Source organism: Passer domesticus, chromosome 5 (assembly GCF_036417665.1).
Source record: "Passer domesticus isolate bPasDom1 chromosome 5, bPasDom1.hap1, whole genome shotgun sequence".
NCBI classification, from domain to species: Eukaryota; Metazoa; Chordata; class Aves; order Passeriformes; family Passeridae; genus Passer; species Passer domesticus.
This window is the reverse complement of record NC_087478.1, coordinates 78024032-78042816: the sequence shown is the minus strand read 5'-3', so window position 1 is coordinate 78042816 and position 18785 is coordinate 78024032. Positions and strand designations below refer to the sequence as shown.

The window sequence follows — 18785 nt, the reverse complement described above, 5'->3', positions numbered from 1 at the left end:
CTTTGGCTGTCTTAGGTGAATCCATAATGGTGCACAGAGAGAAATAAATGTGTGTGGATACAATGCTGTGAGTCAGAACTGACTTGTGGAGCTGCAAAATCTACTGCCAATAGCAGCAGAAATGAAACTCTGGGGAATGACTATGGAAAAAGTATTTCTGCTGGGTTGAAACATTCCTTAAAATTCCCTCTATGACAGGAAAGTGGGTCATTGTTGACAGCAGTCAGCAGAGGTCTTACTGCACTGCCCTAAAATTGGATTCACTGTTAGTAGAAAGGGGAGAATGTAATTCTCCAAGCATCTAACACTTCTTACTGTAGCAGCCTTAACAACGGTCCTGTCCCTGCTTGAGGACATCAGTTACTGACAAGTAATCAGTGATAGGGCAGGTTCCTTATCTGGAAGAGGTTTTAGTCAGGGGAACTTTTCACCAGCAGATGGGCTGAGCAAAAAAAAGAAAAAGGCCTTTGCAGCAAATATCCAAATACATAATTCCTGCTGTGTCACAGGCAGCTTGTCCAGGCCACACTCTGGGCAGCAGGGAGGGTACAGACACGTGCAAGACTCTTGAGGAAGAAGAAATAATGCACTGGCAGAGCAGAATGCTAAATTATGCTGCAGAGACAAAGCAAGCTCTAACAAGGATGCCAAGTGAAGCACCTACAAAACACATCCTTAATGTTAAAGCTATTCCTACTTCCCACTGAGAATCCTGGCTTGATGAGCACTACCTACGAACTGTAATGGAGCAGATTCACAGGCAACAGGAAAGAGGGCTCGAAAAGGGGAAGTGAAGAGATGTAAAAATCACAACGAAGCAGAAAGCTGAGCACTGGAAAGGAGGTGGTGAGGATTTTGATAGGAATAGTTTGGCAGGGACAGAGGGGGAGAGAGAGTGAGAGCAAGAGAGAGAGAGATGGAAGGGGATGGACAGGGAGTGTGAAACCCTCTGGTGACCTCTCTGGTTAATGCTTTCCCAGTGAGGCAGCACTGGAATCTTTTATTTATTTAAGCAAAAGAGATGCAGCAGGTGTAGTACTCATCATGCATGTGATAATTATACCTTTGGAGCATTGTGAGCAGCAGCCAAGTGCAATCAGTGCTCCCACAGGTTACCTACAGCCTTCATCCCCCTCCCTCCACCTTGCCTTACTGCTGTGGCAGAAGGCTTTATCACATGTGGGTGTGCTATATATATGGAAGAGGACAAGGAAGGAGGATTAGATTTATATTTAGAGGTAGAATCAGAGAGTGAAATGGAATCTTGGAAATAAACTGTATAATAAATGTTTCTGAAAATATTATGCATGAATCTGAAACACATTTTTCAAGTGACTCTATGATTACAATTTTTTTCAGAACTTGGGTTACCAATGTCACATAAAAAAATGCTTTTATGGCATCACTAGGGGTTGTCAAATAGTCTGGAAATTGTGCCACAGTGTCTGTGACACTCCATGCTGGCACTTAATGGGTTCAGAGCGGATCAGATTCTCTGCTGAGTTTAAACATGGATCTCTTGCAGCTCCGGTGTCCTGGTAGTTTTATGTCATTTATGGGAGAAAGAGGGTGACTCCAACTCTGTCCAACTCTGGAATGCCTTGGGAAACTCTTGTTTAAAATGACGGTATAGAAGCATAATGAAAACCACTTCATATCACTACTGAGTGCTTTTATCAGAGGAACCATGTAACTCAGCTTGTCTTTTAGAAAAAACAAACACAAAAAAACCCCAAAAAAACAAACACAAAAACAGAAAAACAAACACAAGAATCAGTCTGTTTGACTAGCTATCTTTGAAATTCTCTAGAACTCTTCAAACCTTACATTGTTATGCACAACACAAATATAAGATGGTCAAATTTAAAGGTTGTTATCAATATAAACTCTGGGTAATCAGCATAACTCAAATGTAATGAGATATCCCACATTCTGAGATAAAGTCTTCATTTCCCTGTTCATGGTGGACACCAGAGAAGGTGTTTGTGAAGGATGTGACAGTTTTGTGTAACAGGGATTGAGGGCCCTGTGGAATTGTACACACAGCAATTTCAGGCAATTCTTGCATTCACACAACATTCCAATTCAGGAAAAATCTTGTAGGTCATCAAGCATGACAGAAAGGCCACATTACAGTTGTTTTCTGGGTCTGGACATTATCAAACATGACCATTATCTAACTCTCTGGTCACAACTACTTTTATATTGTATGATCCCAACTTAGAGGCAACCACATCTTCATAAGGACTCATAAAAGCCTTTGGATACCAGGAAAAGCTGTCAGAAAAGCAGCAACACAGAAAGGGACTTTACTAAGGTTCTAGGTTATATACAACTTTGGAAAACATCCAAAGAGCTTCTCTGGCTGTATCTTGCAGATTTTAGTACTGTGAGAAGGCAGTCCTGGTGAGACATGGAGTCTGCTGTGGGGCAACGTGGTGCATTCATGCAGTAACTGGTAAGGTGGCACAATAAAAATCTACAGAATAGCCCTAAAATTGGATCTAACATAAAATTAAGTAGGTTTGCTATTCAACAGGCTTTCTTACAGGCTGGGAAAACAGGCCAGCATTTCAGCATTCAGTAAAAAAATTTGCTCTCCCTGTGGCAAGTCACAGCAAAACCTGTCACAGAATCTAAAGCAGGAAGAAAATTCCTCTTCCATAAGGGTATGCTACTGTCCTTTAGACACACACCTAGAGCTGGCTGTGAATATTAAAAGCACCTTGCTTGTAATAAACTGGAGAGCAGTATCTGAGACTGACACATAAGGTGGATCCTGTGAGTTTTTCTGCTGAAGTCAGCAGTGGTTTCAGAGCTTTTGGCAGACTTTTCTTCCCACTGTTCCTGATGTGGTGGGAACTTTGGTTCCATCACATCACAAGGAGCCCATCTTCTCACAAGGTGAAAACCAGTGACAACTACAGCAAACCTGCAAGAAAACTTTTACCTTTACCCCTGGCTCCTATGCTGATTGTTGCAAGAACTGCGCAGGAATTAATTTCCATGCCAGAAAAGCACCAAGGGAAAAATCACTGACCATTCAGCTGCCAGGGAAACCTTCCATTGCTCACAAAACTTTCAGGACACACTGTTTTGAGTTGGAAAGCCACTGTAGGCTGCTAATTTTTGTTTGTCCTGTTTTATTGTTTTTGGTGGAAAAGCAATTAAACTTCCCCCCATATGTATAGAAATCCTGGCTAAGGCATAAATGCCAAGTGTGTTATTGTTTCAATGAAAGCAGATAATTTTAATCTCTCTTTCCCTTTGAGCTCAAGTGCTTCACTTTTCTATTGAAGCTCTATGGAGCATTAGCTTCCACAAAGGTCTTTTTTTAGCTAATGCATATGTATAAAAGCAAGCTCTATTGTGCCACTCCTGATCTGTATGGTTGTATTAGAAAATTAACATTCTGCTTGTATTGGATGATTATATATGCTGACACCCTGCACAGAACAGATTACTCCTGATTATGAGCAATAGCCTGTCCTCAGGAATCTGTGTCCTGCACAGCAGTAACCCCAAAAGCTCAGGGAAATGACTGGCTGTTGGGAAGCTCTGGCTGTAAGAATATCCTGCAAACAGAACCCCACTGCTCCTGGGGCTGGGGTTGTCCCAGGACTGGTGCCTGCTGCAGAGGAAACAGGTTTCTTTGTACCCTGAGACAACAGGTTGTGAAAGCTGTGACACATCATCTTGACAAAAAGATAAGTTCCACTCCCAAATGCTGTCCTTGAGTATAAAAGCTGGTGTGCTCCTACTGCAGGGCAGATGCCAGCCCAGTACAAGGCAATATCATGACAGGAATAATATACTGTGGAAGTTGTGGGATGCTTTTCAATGTCCTGTGGAAGCCTGCAGAACCATTTTCAAATTCAGATGCCTGATAAAATGCACTTCCTTAGGAAATTAACTGTGCTGTGCACAGCACTCCCCTTGCCAGCAGAATTACACCAGAAATCATTATGAATTACATTGGTTGATTTTTGGTTTGTTATATTTCTAAAATTATTAGAGTCCTCCTGAAACTCCTGCTGGTTTGAAGGCTGGCATTACTCCAGACAGGACAATTGATAAAGGCAGTTTCTGTAGTATGGATACTAGAGAAACAAAAGCTTCTTTGAGACAATTTATCAGTAGGCAATAGTTTGTGTTTGAGAGGTACTCTCCTGATCTCACACAGCATATGTCTCTGTGGAGCTGAGAAAGGCTGTCAGAGAAGATCTCCTTTTCCAAAAGGCACTTTTGAGCCTGGCTTCTCAAGCAGATCTTTCTGTCAGTCACAGACCCAGCCTTTCAAAACTCTACAGATTTAAAAGAACAGAAAGAATAGTGATTCTAAGTTGCTTTCAATGAAAAAGCATTTTCTTTTAGTCTCCTGGGCATCTTTTTCCTTTTATCATGAGCACATTTTGATAGCAAGCTCAGCCTATAACTGTAGTGGTGGTGCTGGATGTCAATAAATAAATAAATATATTGTCTTTGACTTGAAAGCCCCACATTGCTTCAGTCATGTCTGGCTGCAGCCTGCCCAGAGCAGCCTCTGCCCTCTGGGAAAGAGTGTGTTTATAGCAAAGCAATGGGGACTCAGGGCCATGGGGTGAGTTTAGAATGCTGGTAAAAACACTGAGACTCATCTGCAACAGGTGAACCCAACAATCGAACAAAAATCTTGGCTAACCATTCCAACTGCAGAAGGAGAGAGCAGGTGACTGCTCAAAAGTCCAGGCCTAACCTTCAAATACAGCAAATCAGGATGACATGACTGTACGCTAGCATACTATTAATGCTAGTACTCAAAATCTAGTGCTTGATGAGGAACTTTTTAAAAAAAATTTCACTGTTCTTGAACACTGCGCCAAATTCTGATTCTTAGTCAAGTTCCAATAAAAGAACACACTCATTCAAATAAATCCTTGCTTATATTTATAAGTTCCAGAAGGAATATTGAACTATGGAGGGCCTGAATGAGGACTCAGTAAAAAGAAGAGTACTTAATACTTCTTGAAACAATGACAGCTGGTTTCTTTGTCTGCCTAAGTGTGTGACACAGTAATAAAGAAACCAGAAAGGATTCTAAGCCTCAGAACAAGAGGCAGCTCTGAATTGGCCCATAAAGAGGAATTTCCAGATCCACAAGTTTCAAACAAACATTTTACAAAAGCAGGCAGCACTGGCAAAATTTGTATCTCACTCCAGAATTTCATAATGAGTGATACAGCCATTCATTTCCATGGAGGAAGGAGCCTATCCATCTCCTAGGGATGAAAAGCAATCCGAGGGAGGCCTTGAGGATTCTCAGCTGTCCTTGGGTAAGAACTAAACAAACCCTTCTCAATAACAGATTTCAATTTGCCTACTATACATCACCCATTTCCAGATGAAGTGAAAAGTTGCAAGGAAACTGTTTATCTCTGAATCTTACATATCTCTGCTAAAACTATGGGCCCTGTTTTAACATTTACAACATGAGAAGAAGAAATGAAACTCTATTTTCCTGTAATTTTCCTATGTCTTTTTCCCTAAAATATGTTGGACTTAGCCATTCCTTCTCCTAATGCCAAATCAGGGTACTGCCATTCTCCCGTGAGCATGCTGGGCTATTTTAAGTAAACTCCATTCTAAGCCATGATTACATTTAGAGTTGGGTTTAACTTCAGCCCTCCTGGCCACATTCCAGCGGAGATAATTATGTTCTGATTGCCAAAATTCCCAATGCAGTTTCTGCACAAAACAAGTTATCCCTCATGCAACCCCTTAAATACTTGTGCCTGTTGTTTTTAAACACCTGTCACATTTTACCCTGAAGGTGGCTGAACTCTAATGCTGTGAAAACAATCCCTGCATTTACAGTTCATAAAGTGCTTTAGGATCCTTTGGGATTAAGAACATTAAATGAATGCAAGCTGCAATATTAAAAATACATGAAACCTCCTAGTAACTGCTGCCATTCTTTTTGGCACCGTGTCTGCACGTATGAGGGACTTTCACTGCTCTGACATATTCTGAAGAAGCAGCACAGTAAAGCAAACCAGCCCAGGAGGTTCCTGGAAAGCAACAATGACAGCTTTCTGACACAGAATGTGGAGGTTCCCACAAGGAATGATGTGCTGCTCTACCTCATACCAACAAACAGAAAAGGCCTTGTTGGAGACACGAAGGTTTGGGTCAGATTTGGCTGCCACTCTGGACCCCATGAGCCAGGGTGGTCCCTTCCAACCTGACCCATTCTGTGAAACATAGCTGCAGAATAAAGAGGGTTCTCCAGAGTGGAAACAGCTGATGCTTCCTGTACAGTGCCAAGAGCACAAGCAGCTTAGTGGGGTGCCAAAGAAAGGGCTACAACTGCCCCAGTGCTGTGGATACATCTAGCCTGGTTCCTGCAGGAAAGGGTTCATAGTTTAAACTAAAAGATTCAGCAGGTTCCCAACAGCAGGCAGGTGAAGGAAAGTGATCACAAATAATTTCTCCAGGGGCCTGTAAATCACTGACTGACTCTTGAAGGAAAAGAGATATTGGAATTACAATATATTCCACATACCACATCTTGTAAGGCAGATCACAGAAAAACACAGAATTGACTAGGATGGAAAAGATCTTTGAAATTATCAAGTCCAACCTATGGCCTAACATCACCTTGTCACTCAGACAGACCATGGCACTGAGTGCCACATCCAGTCTTTACTGAAACACCTCCAGGGATGGTGACTCCACCAGCTCCCTGCAGCCCATTCCAAAGTCCAATCACCCTTTTTGTGAAGAACTCCTTCCCAATGTCCAAACTAAACCTGCCCTGGCACAGCTGAAGGCTGTGTCATCCTGTCCTGTTGCCTTGGAGAAGAGTCTGATCCCCCCTGGCTACTCCCTCCTTTCAGGTACCTGTGGAGTGAAGGTCTCCCCTGAGCCTCCTCCTCTCCAAGCTGAACACTCCCAGCTCCCTCAGCTGCTCCTTGCAGGATTTGTGTTCCAGACCCCTCACCAGCCTTGCTGCCCTTCCCTGGGCTCCCTCCAGCCCCTCAACATCCCCCCTGAGCTGAGGGGCCAGGAGTGGGCACAGCACTCGAGGTGCAGCCTCACCAGGGACAGGGCCAGGGGCAGAGTGCCCTCCCTGCTCCTGCTGCCACACCATTCCTGATCCAGGCCAGGAGCCACTGGCCTTCCTGGCCACCAGGGCACTCTGCTGGCTTCTGTTCAGCTGCTGTCAGTGATAACCCCAGCTCCCTTGCTGCCTGGCCCCTGCCCAGCCACTCTTCCTGGATCCTCCTTTCAGCTTTTAGGGATGGGTGTCACATTATCCAGCTTCCAGTCATCTGGGACCTCCCTGGTGAGCCAGGACTGAAGATAAATGATGGAATGGCTTGGAGAGTTCTTCTGCCAGCTCACTCATCACCCTAGGATGGATCCCATCTGTTCCATTCAAGCAATATCCAGGGGCTCAAGGTAGCTCCCAGGATAGGACAGAACTTCAAAATACTCCAGCATGATACCAGCTGTAGCACTGATATGTTTAGCTCATGTGTCAAGGAAATTTGGAGCGAATAACGTATTGCCCCACAGCATAAAGTCCATTCTTTAAATAATGCAAAAGGGAATAAAGGACTCCTCTTGTGTATACTTGCTTTCTGTGAGGCTAAAAAATACATCACATATTATGGCATTTCTTAACTGCTATCTCACACATTCTTGAGCATCTCCACTTATTACAATGGTGTAATTTCAAAGAGGCATTAATCCCTCCTAATTGTTGTATTTCTTTTTCATTGCACTATTCTGTTCAGCAGCTAAAGGGTGAAATTAAGTCTGCAGGATGAGAGTTACCGTCCGTGCATTTCTATTACAAGACACTGTAAAGTGTACAAGAATATTTAGAAAAATTAAAATAGACCAGTCATTTCCACTCTTCAGTCTACATATACTGGTTTTGAAAGTCTATCACCAATGAGGAATTTTAAAATAAGAACACTGTTATCCACCAGTTTCTCTTTTAGATATTATACAAATCCAGATCTCCTTATCCTGGGCACTCTGTCCTTATTCACTATTGTGTAAAACAAGAGGTTCTTCTCTAATGTCCAGAGCGACATTACATCACAATTAAGATAACAACCTGGATCAATAGATCTTCTTCAGCCTCTCCTTTCACTCCCTGTGGGTTTTGTTGATCTTGAAAAGCCTGACACTTGCCTGGATTTCCTCCCAGTTCAACCCAGCCCTGACACACAATCTGTGTGCAGGTGTGGCCGCATCTCTCTTCACAGAGAGCAGCAGGCACAACTCTCTCAAAGGATTTTTCCTGGGAAAGGCAGTGAGAAGCCCAGAGAAGAAGCAATTCTTATCTCTATTCACTGCGCCTGTTGTTTTGCGCATGTGGAATGTGTTATGGAGATTGTTTACCCAGAGTGATTTGTTAATTGGATCCTGCTGAGGGCTGTTTGGATTGATTGGCCAGGTGGGTCAAAGCTGTGTCCTGACTGTCTCAGACAGTCACGGATTTTTCTTTATTCTTTAGTATAGTATCTTTTTAGTATGTAATTTAGTATAGTATTAGTGTAATATAGTATAGCTTAGTAAAGCAATTGCTCAGCCTCCTGAATCATGGAGTCAGAGCACTCTACTCCCATGCTGGGGCTCCTTGGAATGACACGTGGGTACTCACGCCAGCCGTGTGCCGCAGTTCTCCCCTTCCATATCCGCGCCAGGGACGTTGTCGGTGTTCACGGACTCGGTCTCGCTGGTGGGCATGCTCACTGCAAGAGTCAGAGGGAAGGAAAAGAGAGGGATGGCCATTAGAACCTGGCACACCTCCTAATGAGTGCATGACTGAAGGAGCTGGCTTCATGGAAAGACCCTCAGCTGCAGCTCCTGAGGATTAAACAATTTGCTGAGCAAGTCTAGTGCCTCCCTCTACAGAGCAGGTTGGGCTGGTAGACTTCAGGAACATACAGGTTAATGCTAAAGAAAAGGGAAGAAGCAGCTGCTCTCCTTCTTTCAGAGTCAGTTTCTGTAAATTTTATTAATGAGAACCACTGGAAAGTAAAACACCTGACAATCCCAACAAGAAGCTTTATTTGATTCCATTGAACATTTAAAAAAAAAAGCCTCTTTACCTGCAGCAGCCCAACCACCTCACTGCCCTCTCCAATCTTCTGTGCAATGATTAGAATACAAATAAAAGGTACCAGGGTTGAGATGCATGCAGATAAACAGCTTCTGTTAGCCTGATAGCAAATACCAAATGAAGAATATTGATGGCTCATCTATCATTTACTAACCATAAATGTGATTCAACCTTACACCTAGAAACTGGACCTGGAGGTATAAGACAGAAATTCAGATTCTCTGGCCCACTCAGATGTTACCAACAAATGAGCTAATGAGTATGGACTCTGGTGCAGCTTCACATTGACTTTCACAGCTAAGAACTGGACAGAACCTTCTAGGCTTTTACAGAAGTACTATGGAGCAAACATCAAATGAAAAGCAACCTTTGGTGTGAACCTCTCTCATCTAGTTTCAAGAACCTGTTTTTAGTTGTTCTCAAACCTCAAGATTTTATTTGCTTCGACAGACCAAAAAAAAAAAAAAAAAACCAAAAAAAATCCTTCATACCCCCACCATTTTCATTTCCCCAGCTGCTCACAGCTCCTGCATAAGCTCAAATCACTCTTTACACATAATCTTAAAGGTAGGAAAATGGATGGGATCCAATATGTGTCCTGTTCCCTCCTCAGCTGTTTTGGAATACACAAAAAAAGAAGAAAAACTTCTACTTAAGACTGAATGATGCAGGAGTTAAACAGATCTCCCAGGAGCCTGGTAGAACCTCATAACATGGCCTGCGTTAGCTGTTGAATACATATCTCAGATGAGGCTTGAGAGCACGTGCTGTTAGCTGTTGGAGAGATTTCTAACAGCCCGCAGGAATATGTAACTCCATAGTAAGAATATATCTGCTTGTGGGTCATTGGTGCAAAATGAGCCAGGGTAGAAGAAATAGGTTCTGTGTTTCAATTGGGCACATGCTCATGGGGCCATGGTCTTCTTTCAGGGGCTAAAAAGACATTAAAAATGTTCTTTCTTTCAAAAATGTTCTGGGTTACTGCTTTGAAAGCATTATGGTAGAAATGTCCCTGAAAATGAGCTACCTTTCCTTCATTCCATCACAACAATTCACATACCTCCAACACGCTTACTGGGAAATCTACAATTCTTGTACTGTCTTCTTAGGACCACATGAAATAATGGACTCTCTAGCACTTTTGACAGAGCTATGAAATACTGCACTCTAATGGTGCCTGCTCCTTTATGAAGATAGATATTTTAATAATCTTGTCTATTTGGAAGGGCAAATTAAGGAATAAACTGAATTCATGTTCTGATATACATGAAACAGCCAAGTAAGCTATGAGGAAAAAAAACCAACATTCATAATTAATTTTTTTTTGTCCAGAGTATGCCTTGCAGGAATAAAACCAAAATGCTGATATTTCACAAGTCAGTTTGGAAGATGAGGTAAAACAGTTTCAAAACACATTTGAGCTTTTTGCAAATGAAAAAAATATTCTGAAGGCATTAGCACAAGATCGATTTGCAGAGCAGCTTGTTATCTTGGGTGCATGAAGAGGACACTGCACAAGCAACAGACAAAGCCAGGCACTCACATGCAGGAGAATACAAATCTGATTTAAAGGCCAGTCTGCACAGAGATATACAGACACACAGACACGTGCAGAGCGCAGTGGAACATTACCATGGCTTTCTGTGGAGTGACTAAACCAAGCAAACTTTCCTTTCTTCTCATCAGGCAAACCAGCTGGAGGGCTTCCTTTCACAGACAAGATGGTCAGTGTCAAGTACCAGGAACAAGACATCAACAGAGAACATGCAGCCAGTGACAGGCAAAAGACAAAAACAAGGAACTCAGCTTACACCTGATATCCACTTCTGTCTGAAAACTTCATCATGTGAGTTAAAAGTGCAAAATGCAAAACAAAGGTATACAGAGGTATGAAATATCACTAACAGATTGTCAGACCATAACTCTCACTTGCTTTCTGTTCTTTTTTACACCCAGCTCTTGAGAACATGAACGTAATTAATTTAAGTTTATGGGTAATATCCCAGAGACATCCTAGAGTGTGCCCTGTACTTCCCTGACCTTACTGCTGCAGAAAGTCAAACTTGAGTGAGGTGAGAGGTGCAGGTGCAGTGGTACATGGGCTGAAGAGACCCCATGGATCACTTTGCTGGCACCACCTCACAGGATTTACACCTCACCTCATTACACTGTGCCGACGGAAAATGTTAAGGACAATCAAAAGTATTAGGATGGTATGAAGTATTAGAGGAATGATGGTTTAGAGGATAAAGATCGGGACAGAAGGGACACTAGGGCTGAGTTCCCCAATGCCACGTGCTCTCAGAAGCACAATCACTCTACCTGGCAGCTCACACCACCTTCATTGCCAGGGGACAATCAGGTGTGCAGTGCTGCGAGGTTCATTCAGTTAACACAGCCAGAAAGTAGAAGATGCTGCAGAAGAGTTGTGCATAAACTGGGGCTGAATATGAGAGGAAGTAGACCAAGTACAGCCCAGATGGCTTTCTTATCTGACTCAGTTCTCAGAGAAGCCAGACCCTGTGCCCACACCCTGGCTCCAGTCTAGAAACAAGGCAGGCATTTTTTGCAGTCCGGGTAATTAATTACTGGAACCATGTACCAAGAATGCTGGTGGTAAATCCACCACAGGAATGTTTTAATCAGGAAGAGATGTTTTTTCCAAATGGTGGGCTCAAGTCCAGACCAGAGTTGTGTTTAGGACTATGGCATACAGACAATGCTTTCTCAATGGTCATTTCCTCCCTGTAATTTTGGGAGTTGAGACAAAGGCAAAAAATATGCAAAGGCTGATACAAATCATGGTGGCTTTGCTTACATGGGAATCTCCTTTTTTAGATGTATCATTGTATCCATAAGCCACTGGAGCTGATGAAATCTCCCATTAGTTACATATTCTCTAGGTAGCACAGATGTCAATTCCTTTAAAGGGAAGCACAACAACTTCCTGAAGGCAGGCAAGTATCTCATGGTTTCAGCAGAATGCAAATCCTAAAGACCAATAGGTTTAATAGTCTCTCTCCAGTTCCTTCTGAAGCCTTTGCACTTCTTACATCTTGCCACAGTGTGGCTCATCACTGAACATAGACTTTTTCTCCTGGACTACCTAAACTCTAATTTCACATCACTTACATAGCATTCCTGCAGCAGTGAAAGCACCAACAAAAGCTTTATAGCAGCTTCCTTAAAAACAAATCTGAAAAAATGCTTTGTGTGATGTTAATTCTAGCTATGAGACCTAACAGACAGAGAAAAATAAGAGCAGATTCTGCAGTCTGGCTGACTAGACAGATGTGCAAGACCCTTTGAGAGCCTCTGTTCCATGTCACTGGCATCAAGCACTGATACCAGCTCTGCTCTTGCACTAACATATGTCCCTCCCCCGATGAAATGCCCCATGGGCAGGCAATGAATTATTGGATGGCAGGTTGCCAAAAGACAGCCAACCACTGAAACAGAAAGCTGGCACAAGCAAACACCCTTCTGTGCAGTCCTGAGGTAATTTTTCCTTCACACATTTGGAGAACAATATTTGCTTCCCAGTTCAGAAGAATAATTTCCACTGTTGCATCTTGCATTTGTGAAATTCTTGTCATCTTGGCAGTGGAAGTAATTTTAATATTCAGATTTATTTGCATGGATTATATAATGCTGTCACACTTGCTGAATCTCACTTTAATACTGTGACATTTTAAGACTCAGAGGCAATCATGCTTGGGCAAAGGGTGCCCAGCTCCAGAAACACAGACAAAACAAACTTTTCACAGAATTTAGCGGGACATGTTACTACATGACTTTGCAGATCTGGGCATTAACTATAAAACTGGATATATTGGAGGCTATTCACATTGTCTGACTTCCCCTTTCTGATTTAGCTGTCTGAGTTAGGCTACAGAGGCAGATAGAAACCACAGGTTTTCTGAATGCCTTGCTGATGTGTCCCTCAGTTGTATGGACTGGTTAAAGACATTTATTTTACATCCTTGGGTTAGGCACGTGACTTGAAACAGGGGACTATCCAGCAGTACTCATAGTGAAAGAGCCTTGCAGTGGGTTTTCAGATTTTCAAAAGCCAACAATACATGTGATTGACTTGTATAATATGCTCACTCAACTCTAATTTCTTCAGTATGCCAAAGTCTACTAGTAATGAATTACTTTGCAAAATATGGGTGTAAATAACCCCTTTTGCCCACACTGGCCTTTGAGGTCAGAGAGACCTGAAGCCACTTGCCCATCATTTCACTTTTTGTGTCACCTTGGCCATATGACCAAGCTTTTCTACATACACTGTTCAGTTTCTCTGCCAGGGGTGTAATTCTGCAGTTGCCCTGCCAGCTTCTCTGAGAGGTGCAGATGACACACATCACAATAAGTGCTAAGTTCTACAGTTATTACTGATGCTAATGTCTCCCAAGTGGGACTCTGCACAACTATAAAGCAAATCTAAGGAGCAAAGTAGTCCTGTGAGTTCTCCAGCTGGATTTAAGATTTCTTTTCCCATCAAGCACAACAAGAATTAATTGCAATACCCAGGCTGCTTCCTTTAACAGTATGTGTATCAAGTGAATGACTTTGGTAAAACCCTGCTTCCTGTGGATCTTTTCATGCCCATCATTTCATGAATGAATCTATGGGCAGAATATCAATTGCCTCATATTTTTTTGGTGGAGAGCTCTCATTTTAATTAATATGTGAATATTGCCCAGCTTTCCTCTCCTGCCTGTTTTGAAAATGCTGCAGTCATTCATCTTACTCATTAATTTAAATAAGATACAGCTTTCACTCTGCCCCATGCATGCAGTGCCTTGGGAACAATCAGTGGCTGTGCTCTTAAATGCAAGCAGCATCCAGAAGGTAAATTGCAGAGGTAAGACATTAGTTTTCTGTGGATGTCCTGATTTTGTCAGGAAAATATAGTAGATGTGACTGGGGAATTCTTTAGTGTTTTCTGCTTTGAAAAGGAGCTCTGTGACAGAAAAGCTTTTACAGGAGAAGAAGAAAGGGAGCTTGAACTGTGTGTAGGACCTTGGTGGTTGCATGCCTCCAAACTTAGACAATGTGTCAATGCATCTGGTAAAAAATACCCAGAAAAATTGTGAAAATACTCAGAAAAGAATTTTCTAAGGGCTCGGAGACCAATACTCACAAGGACAGTATTATACACTACATTACACTCAAACACATGTAGCATACACACTTTGCATAACCTGATTTTGGATTATGCACAGATGAATACAGCAAAGAGAACAAGCTGGATTCACCCTCTCACTCAAGGTCAGCCGCAGAACACAAGGATAGCAACAAAGAGGAATGAAGTAAGTGCCAGTTGCACCCACTTCAGTCAAACAGGAAAAGGCTTTTGGTAAAAACATCTTTCCATGCATGGAAGGCACCACAGCCACTGTGCAGGGACAGGAGCTGTGATCACAGCCAGGCCAGGCTGGGCACTGGACTGCAGCACAGAGGCTGATGCAGGGTAACACTGCTTTACTGAATGGAGCAGCACAAAGCAGGGGCATTGCCAATACTGAGATGGGGTGTTGTGTCATCAAATGTTTCATTCATAGATAGGTTATCTATTTTATAACATAAATTGCAAAGCGTATATTTTATTTATGAAGGCTTGTTTTAACTCATCCTTCTCCCCTTCCAGAGGGCTGCCATATGTCCATACACATGTTGAGGGGATATAGCCATGGGCTACATCAATCTATATCTTACAGAAGGGAAAGAGGAGAGAGTGAAATGTATTAATTGTGTAGGCCTGTGATTAACAGATCTGTCATTACCACATGCAGATTACTGCACACCTATAAATGCATTACCTTGCTACTAATTAATCTTCCTGGGACTTATTTTACTGTAACAAACTCCTCAGCTAGTTTGAACAGCTGCCATTTCCCTCCTTTTTATAGCAATATTGACAGTAATATGCTGGATTCCATAAATATTTGCTCATTACAGCCAGTGGGTGGAAAATGCACGTGCACAGAGGACCAAGTAATGGGCACAGTCAAACTGCTGGCCCTGCCAAGTGACAACCTTTGCCAGTGTCACACATATTCTGTTCTGGATTTGAAAGGAAGAACTTAAAATCTCTTTGCATTTCCTGCCTGAAGGACAAAGCTTTTCTTTGCATAACCTGTGGTATCTCAAAATAAGCACAGGGCATGGGACTCACCCAAAAGTAAACTTTGCAGGAAGGAGTCTAACTGTCTGCTGAAAAGGGCAAGAGGGGCAGTGTCCCTGGATAACTGCTTGTGCTGCTGAACAAACACCTGAGTCTGCTGCAGGAGCCCATCCCATGCAGAGAATCTGCCTGCAAGGCAATGCAAGCAACTCTCACAATCCCTGTGGCTGAAGGAGAGCAGATTGGCTGGGTCACAGGGCGACAGAGGTGATACCAGAGCACACCTTGAAAGATGACCCTCTCCTGAATCTGGATCCTCCTATGACCTCCTAAACTGATTTTCTTGTCTGATAAATGACTTGCATCTTTTGCCTTGCTAGGAGCAACAACTAAGGTGCCAAAGTTCAAGGCATTGATTTGCCAGGACATGGTTTATAGTGTTTCTTGTGCCAGTGTAATACTTTTTAGCAACCCCTCTGGTTCCCCACAGAATTCTGAAGCAATTCAAGGATGGACAGACAAAATGAAGGAAAGGCAAAACTACTGAGGATCTATGACTCTTTCAACAGCATTTTGTGAACAAATCACAACAGCCCATTTGTAAGAGTTCTATTGTATTTGCCGGGATCCCCGTGGCAGGGAGGGATGATGAATCTGACTCCATGTTCTCAGAAGGCTAATTTATTATTTTATGATACTATATTATATTAAAGAATACTAAACTATACTACACTAAAGAATACAGAAAGGATACTTACAGAATGCTAAAAAGATAATAATGAAAACTCATTACTCTTTCCAGAGCCTCGACACAGCTTAACCCTGATTGGCCAAAGAGTGAAAACAACTCACACCAGAATCCAACGAAACAATCACCTGTGGGTAAACAATCTCCAAACACATTCCACATGAGCACAACACAGGAGAAGCAAATGAGATAAGAATTGTTTTCCTTTTTCTGAGGCTTCTCAGCTTCACAGAAGAAAAATCCTGGGCAAAGGGATTTTTCCAGAGGATGTGAATGTCACAGAGTTCTATAAGTTTTCTCTCTCATTCTTTATGATTTTTAGCAGAGGAACCTAGGACAGGCAGCAGTGCCATTAAATGCTCCTGAAACAACCCCTCAAAATTATATGTGGGCACAAAAAGCAGGACCATCCCGCTAGAAAATCAGGATTCCATTATTGCAGGCTGGTCTTGCAGGTGCCTTGGAAATGGGGGCATGAGAGCTGCAGACAATGTGTTGGGAAGTGATACAAACATTGATCATGAGCAAAATAACTAATGGCAAAGGAAGTGCTCTCAAGACAGTAAAAACCACTAAAAAAATCCCTCTGCTTTTTGTGCTCTAATAATCAGGAAGTTATTCATATTTCTCACTGGCATTGATATTAATGAAAATAGACAGGACACAGGTTTTAAGCACAAATTTGGTTTTAAAGCAGCCCATGTGCTGGGTTCTGCAACTGCAGCCCATTGAACAGTTCCTGTTCATGGGGAACTTCTGCATCTGCCCACCTACACCAATATACACCTGCATGATGGGGTGGTAACCCTGATTAGGATTTCTACTTCAGCAGCAGCTTCTTTGTTCTTGCAGTGCAGTGTGAATCCATCTTCCCTGCAGAGTCTGGGAGAAGCAAAAAAAAATTATAGAAGCTTCTTCCAAGCTGATCTGCTTAGGTCATCAGAAACTCTCCAGGGAGTCTAGGTGTCTGCTTTACACCTGGACTCCTAAGCTTCAAAGTGACTGAGATGCAGCTCTGGCTGTTTTATGACATTCCTGCCTGTCAAAAGCCATTTCAAGGTGGGTGATACCTGAGAACTTGGTGAGTAGCCTACAATTTGTGATCTAGAGCACATAAGAGGATAGGTCAGGACAGCAGGAACTGTTTGGGTGGGAAATCATGCCCTGGTAGCTGACAATGGACATTTTCCCCAGGGGAAGCCTGCACAACCCTACACCCAGGGATCTTAAGCAAGAATTGTGCTAATGAGAAGGTGTATCTTCTCTGATATAGAAGAAGGAAAGAATTATCCAGGAGGCTGGCTCTTGCTGGCAGGCAAAGCCAAACAAAAAAACCCCAATAACCAAAAACCAAACCAAAAAAAAAAAAACAAACCAAAACAAAACAAAGACCAAAAATATAAAAAAAAACCCCAACAGAACAAATCCCCCCAAAACACCACCAACCCCCCCCCAGAAAAAAAAACCCAAAGAAAAGTGAATGTGAGGAAAAAACTAGGCGCTGTATTCTTTCAAAGGACAGGCAGAACAACTGGGTAGTGACTGGGACACAGGCAAAGAGACTTAGAAAGGAAAAAGTGACTGAGAAGTTTAATCTGAAATACCACTCTGCCAGCTGGAAGAGTACAGTGTGCTCCCTGCATTTGGGAAAACCCAATTTAGGAGTAGTGTTTAAAATATTTAAGCATTAGTCTTATGAAGAAAAAACAGCAGCAAGGTCCTGTCCATCTGAACAGACATTGCCTGGCTGAGATGAGTGCTCAGCAAGTGGAGACATTTTCTAATAGCAGGATTCATGTGGGATGTGTGAGAAGGCTTATGGATGATGCTTTCCTTGATGGCAAACAATCAAGCAATTCAGTTCACTGATCAACAGATACAGCAACACTTACATTTAGAGATTTAGGTCTCTCCAGAGCCAGGGCTCTGTGAAAGCACCAGCCCCTTGGAGGTGTGTTCTTGCATCACACTGAACAGATTTAATCCAGCCTCATGACCTGAAATGGAGCTCACTCTCCTATTCCCAAATGTGCATAAAATTCTGTTTTGAAGCACTGCTCTGTTACATTTCTTCTGTGCCTAGTAAATAAAATGCTTGTGATTTTATGTGCTGCTCCTACATGTGGTGTTCTTTCAGACACTTTTACTAACATATTGACTAGTCTGATACTAGACACTATAATCACAATATCGTGAGTCAGAAGCACGAGACATGCTAGCTGGGCAGGCTGTGTATTACTGTGCAGCCAGAAGAAAAGCAAAAATTGAAGTTAAAGAGCCTTGCCTCTAAAGTCAGCTTGTCAAACATATGATTAAAGCTTTTCTACCTCTTGAGCAAGGCACTGAGAATAGGCTAATTACCCTGAGCCAAAGAAACAGGCATTTTATAGTGGCCTTGAAATAATAGATTCCTGGTTTGCAAATACTTCCAGCATGCAGGAGAGCCAGGGACTGATAACAACAGCTTGAGTTAGGCTTAGTGTGGGCAGGTGTTATGCAAGCTGCCCTCACACAGCTGTGTTAAAACAAGTCATTCATGACCTGGCATAGCCCTGTTATTTGGCTCCTGATTCTTCAAACAGCCACATAATACACTTACATTTTGATCTGCACATCTGTGAGGATCCAGCAGCTCTGCCACTGCATCCTTAACCCTTCTGCTACTCCAGGCTAGGGATTTTAATGTAGTTGGTAATATCTTCCCCCTGATCCAAAGGGACCCCTATCCTTGGGTTCACTACAAGCTCTTGAACCTAGAGAGACATGTCTGAGTGCAGTGGAAAAGG

General features: G+C 42.6%; 1 protein-coding gene across 9 annotated transcripts in view; it reads right to left on the bottom strand.

Moving 5' to 3' along the window:
• Positions 1-18785, bottom strand: part of CACNA1C (calcium voltage-gated channel subunit alpha1 C) — a 453063-nt gene that overhangs the window by 109020 nt on the left and 325258 nt on the right. For 5 of the 9 annotated variants that reach the window (XM_064421282.1, XM_064421281.1, XM_064421284.1 and 2 more), the window contains exon 10: positions 8657-8747. In XM_064421282.1, coding sequence (XP_064277352.1) covers positions 8657-8747 — 91 coding nt within the window. Of the gene's footprint in view, positions 1-8656; positions 8748-10750; positions 10826-18785 lie in introns of all 9 variants that reach the window. The other 4 variants (XM_064421276.1, XM_064421277.1, XM_064421275.1 and 1 more) reach the window with 1 other exon arrangement.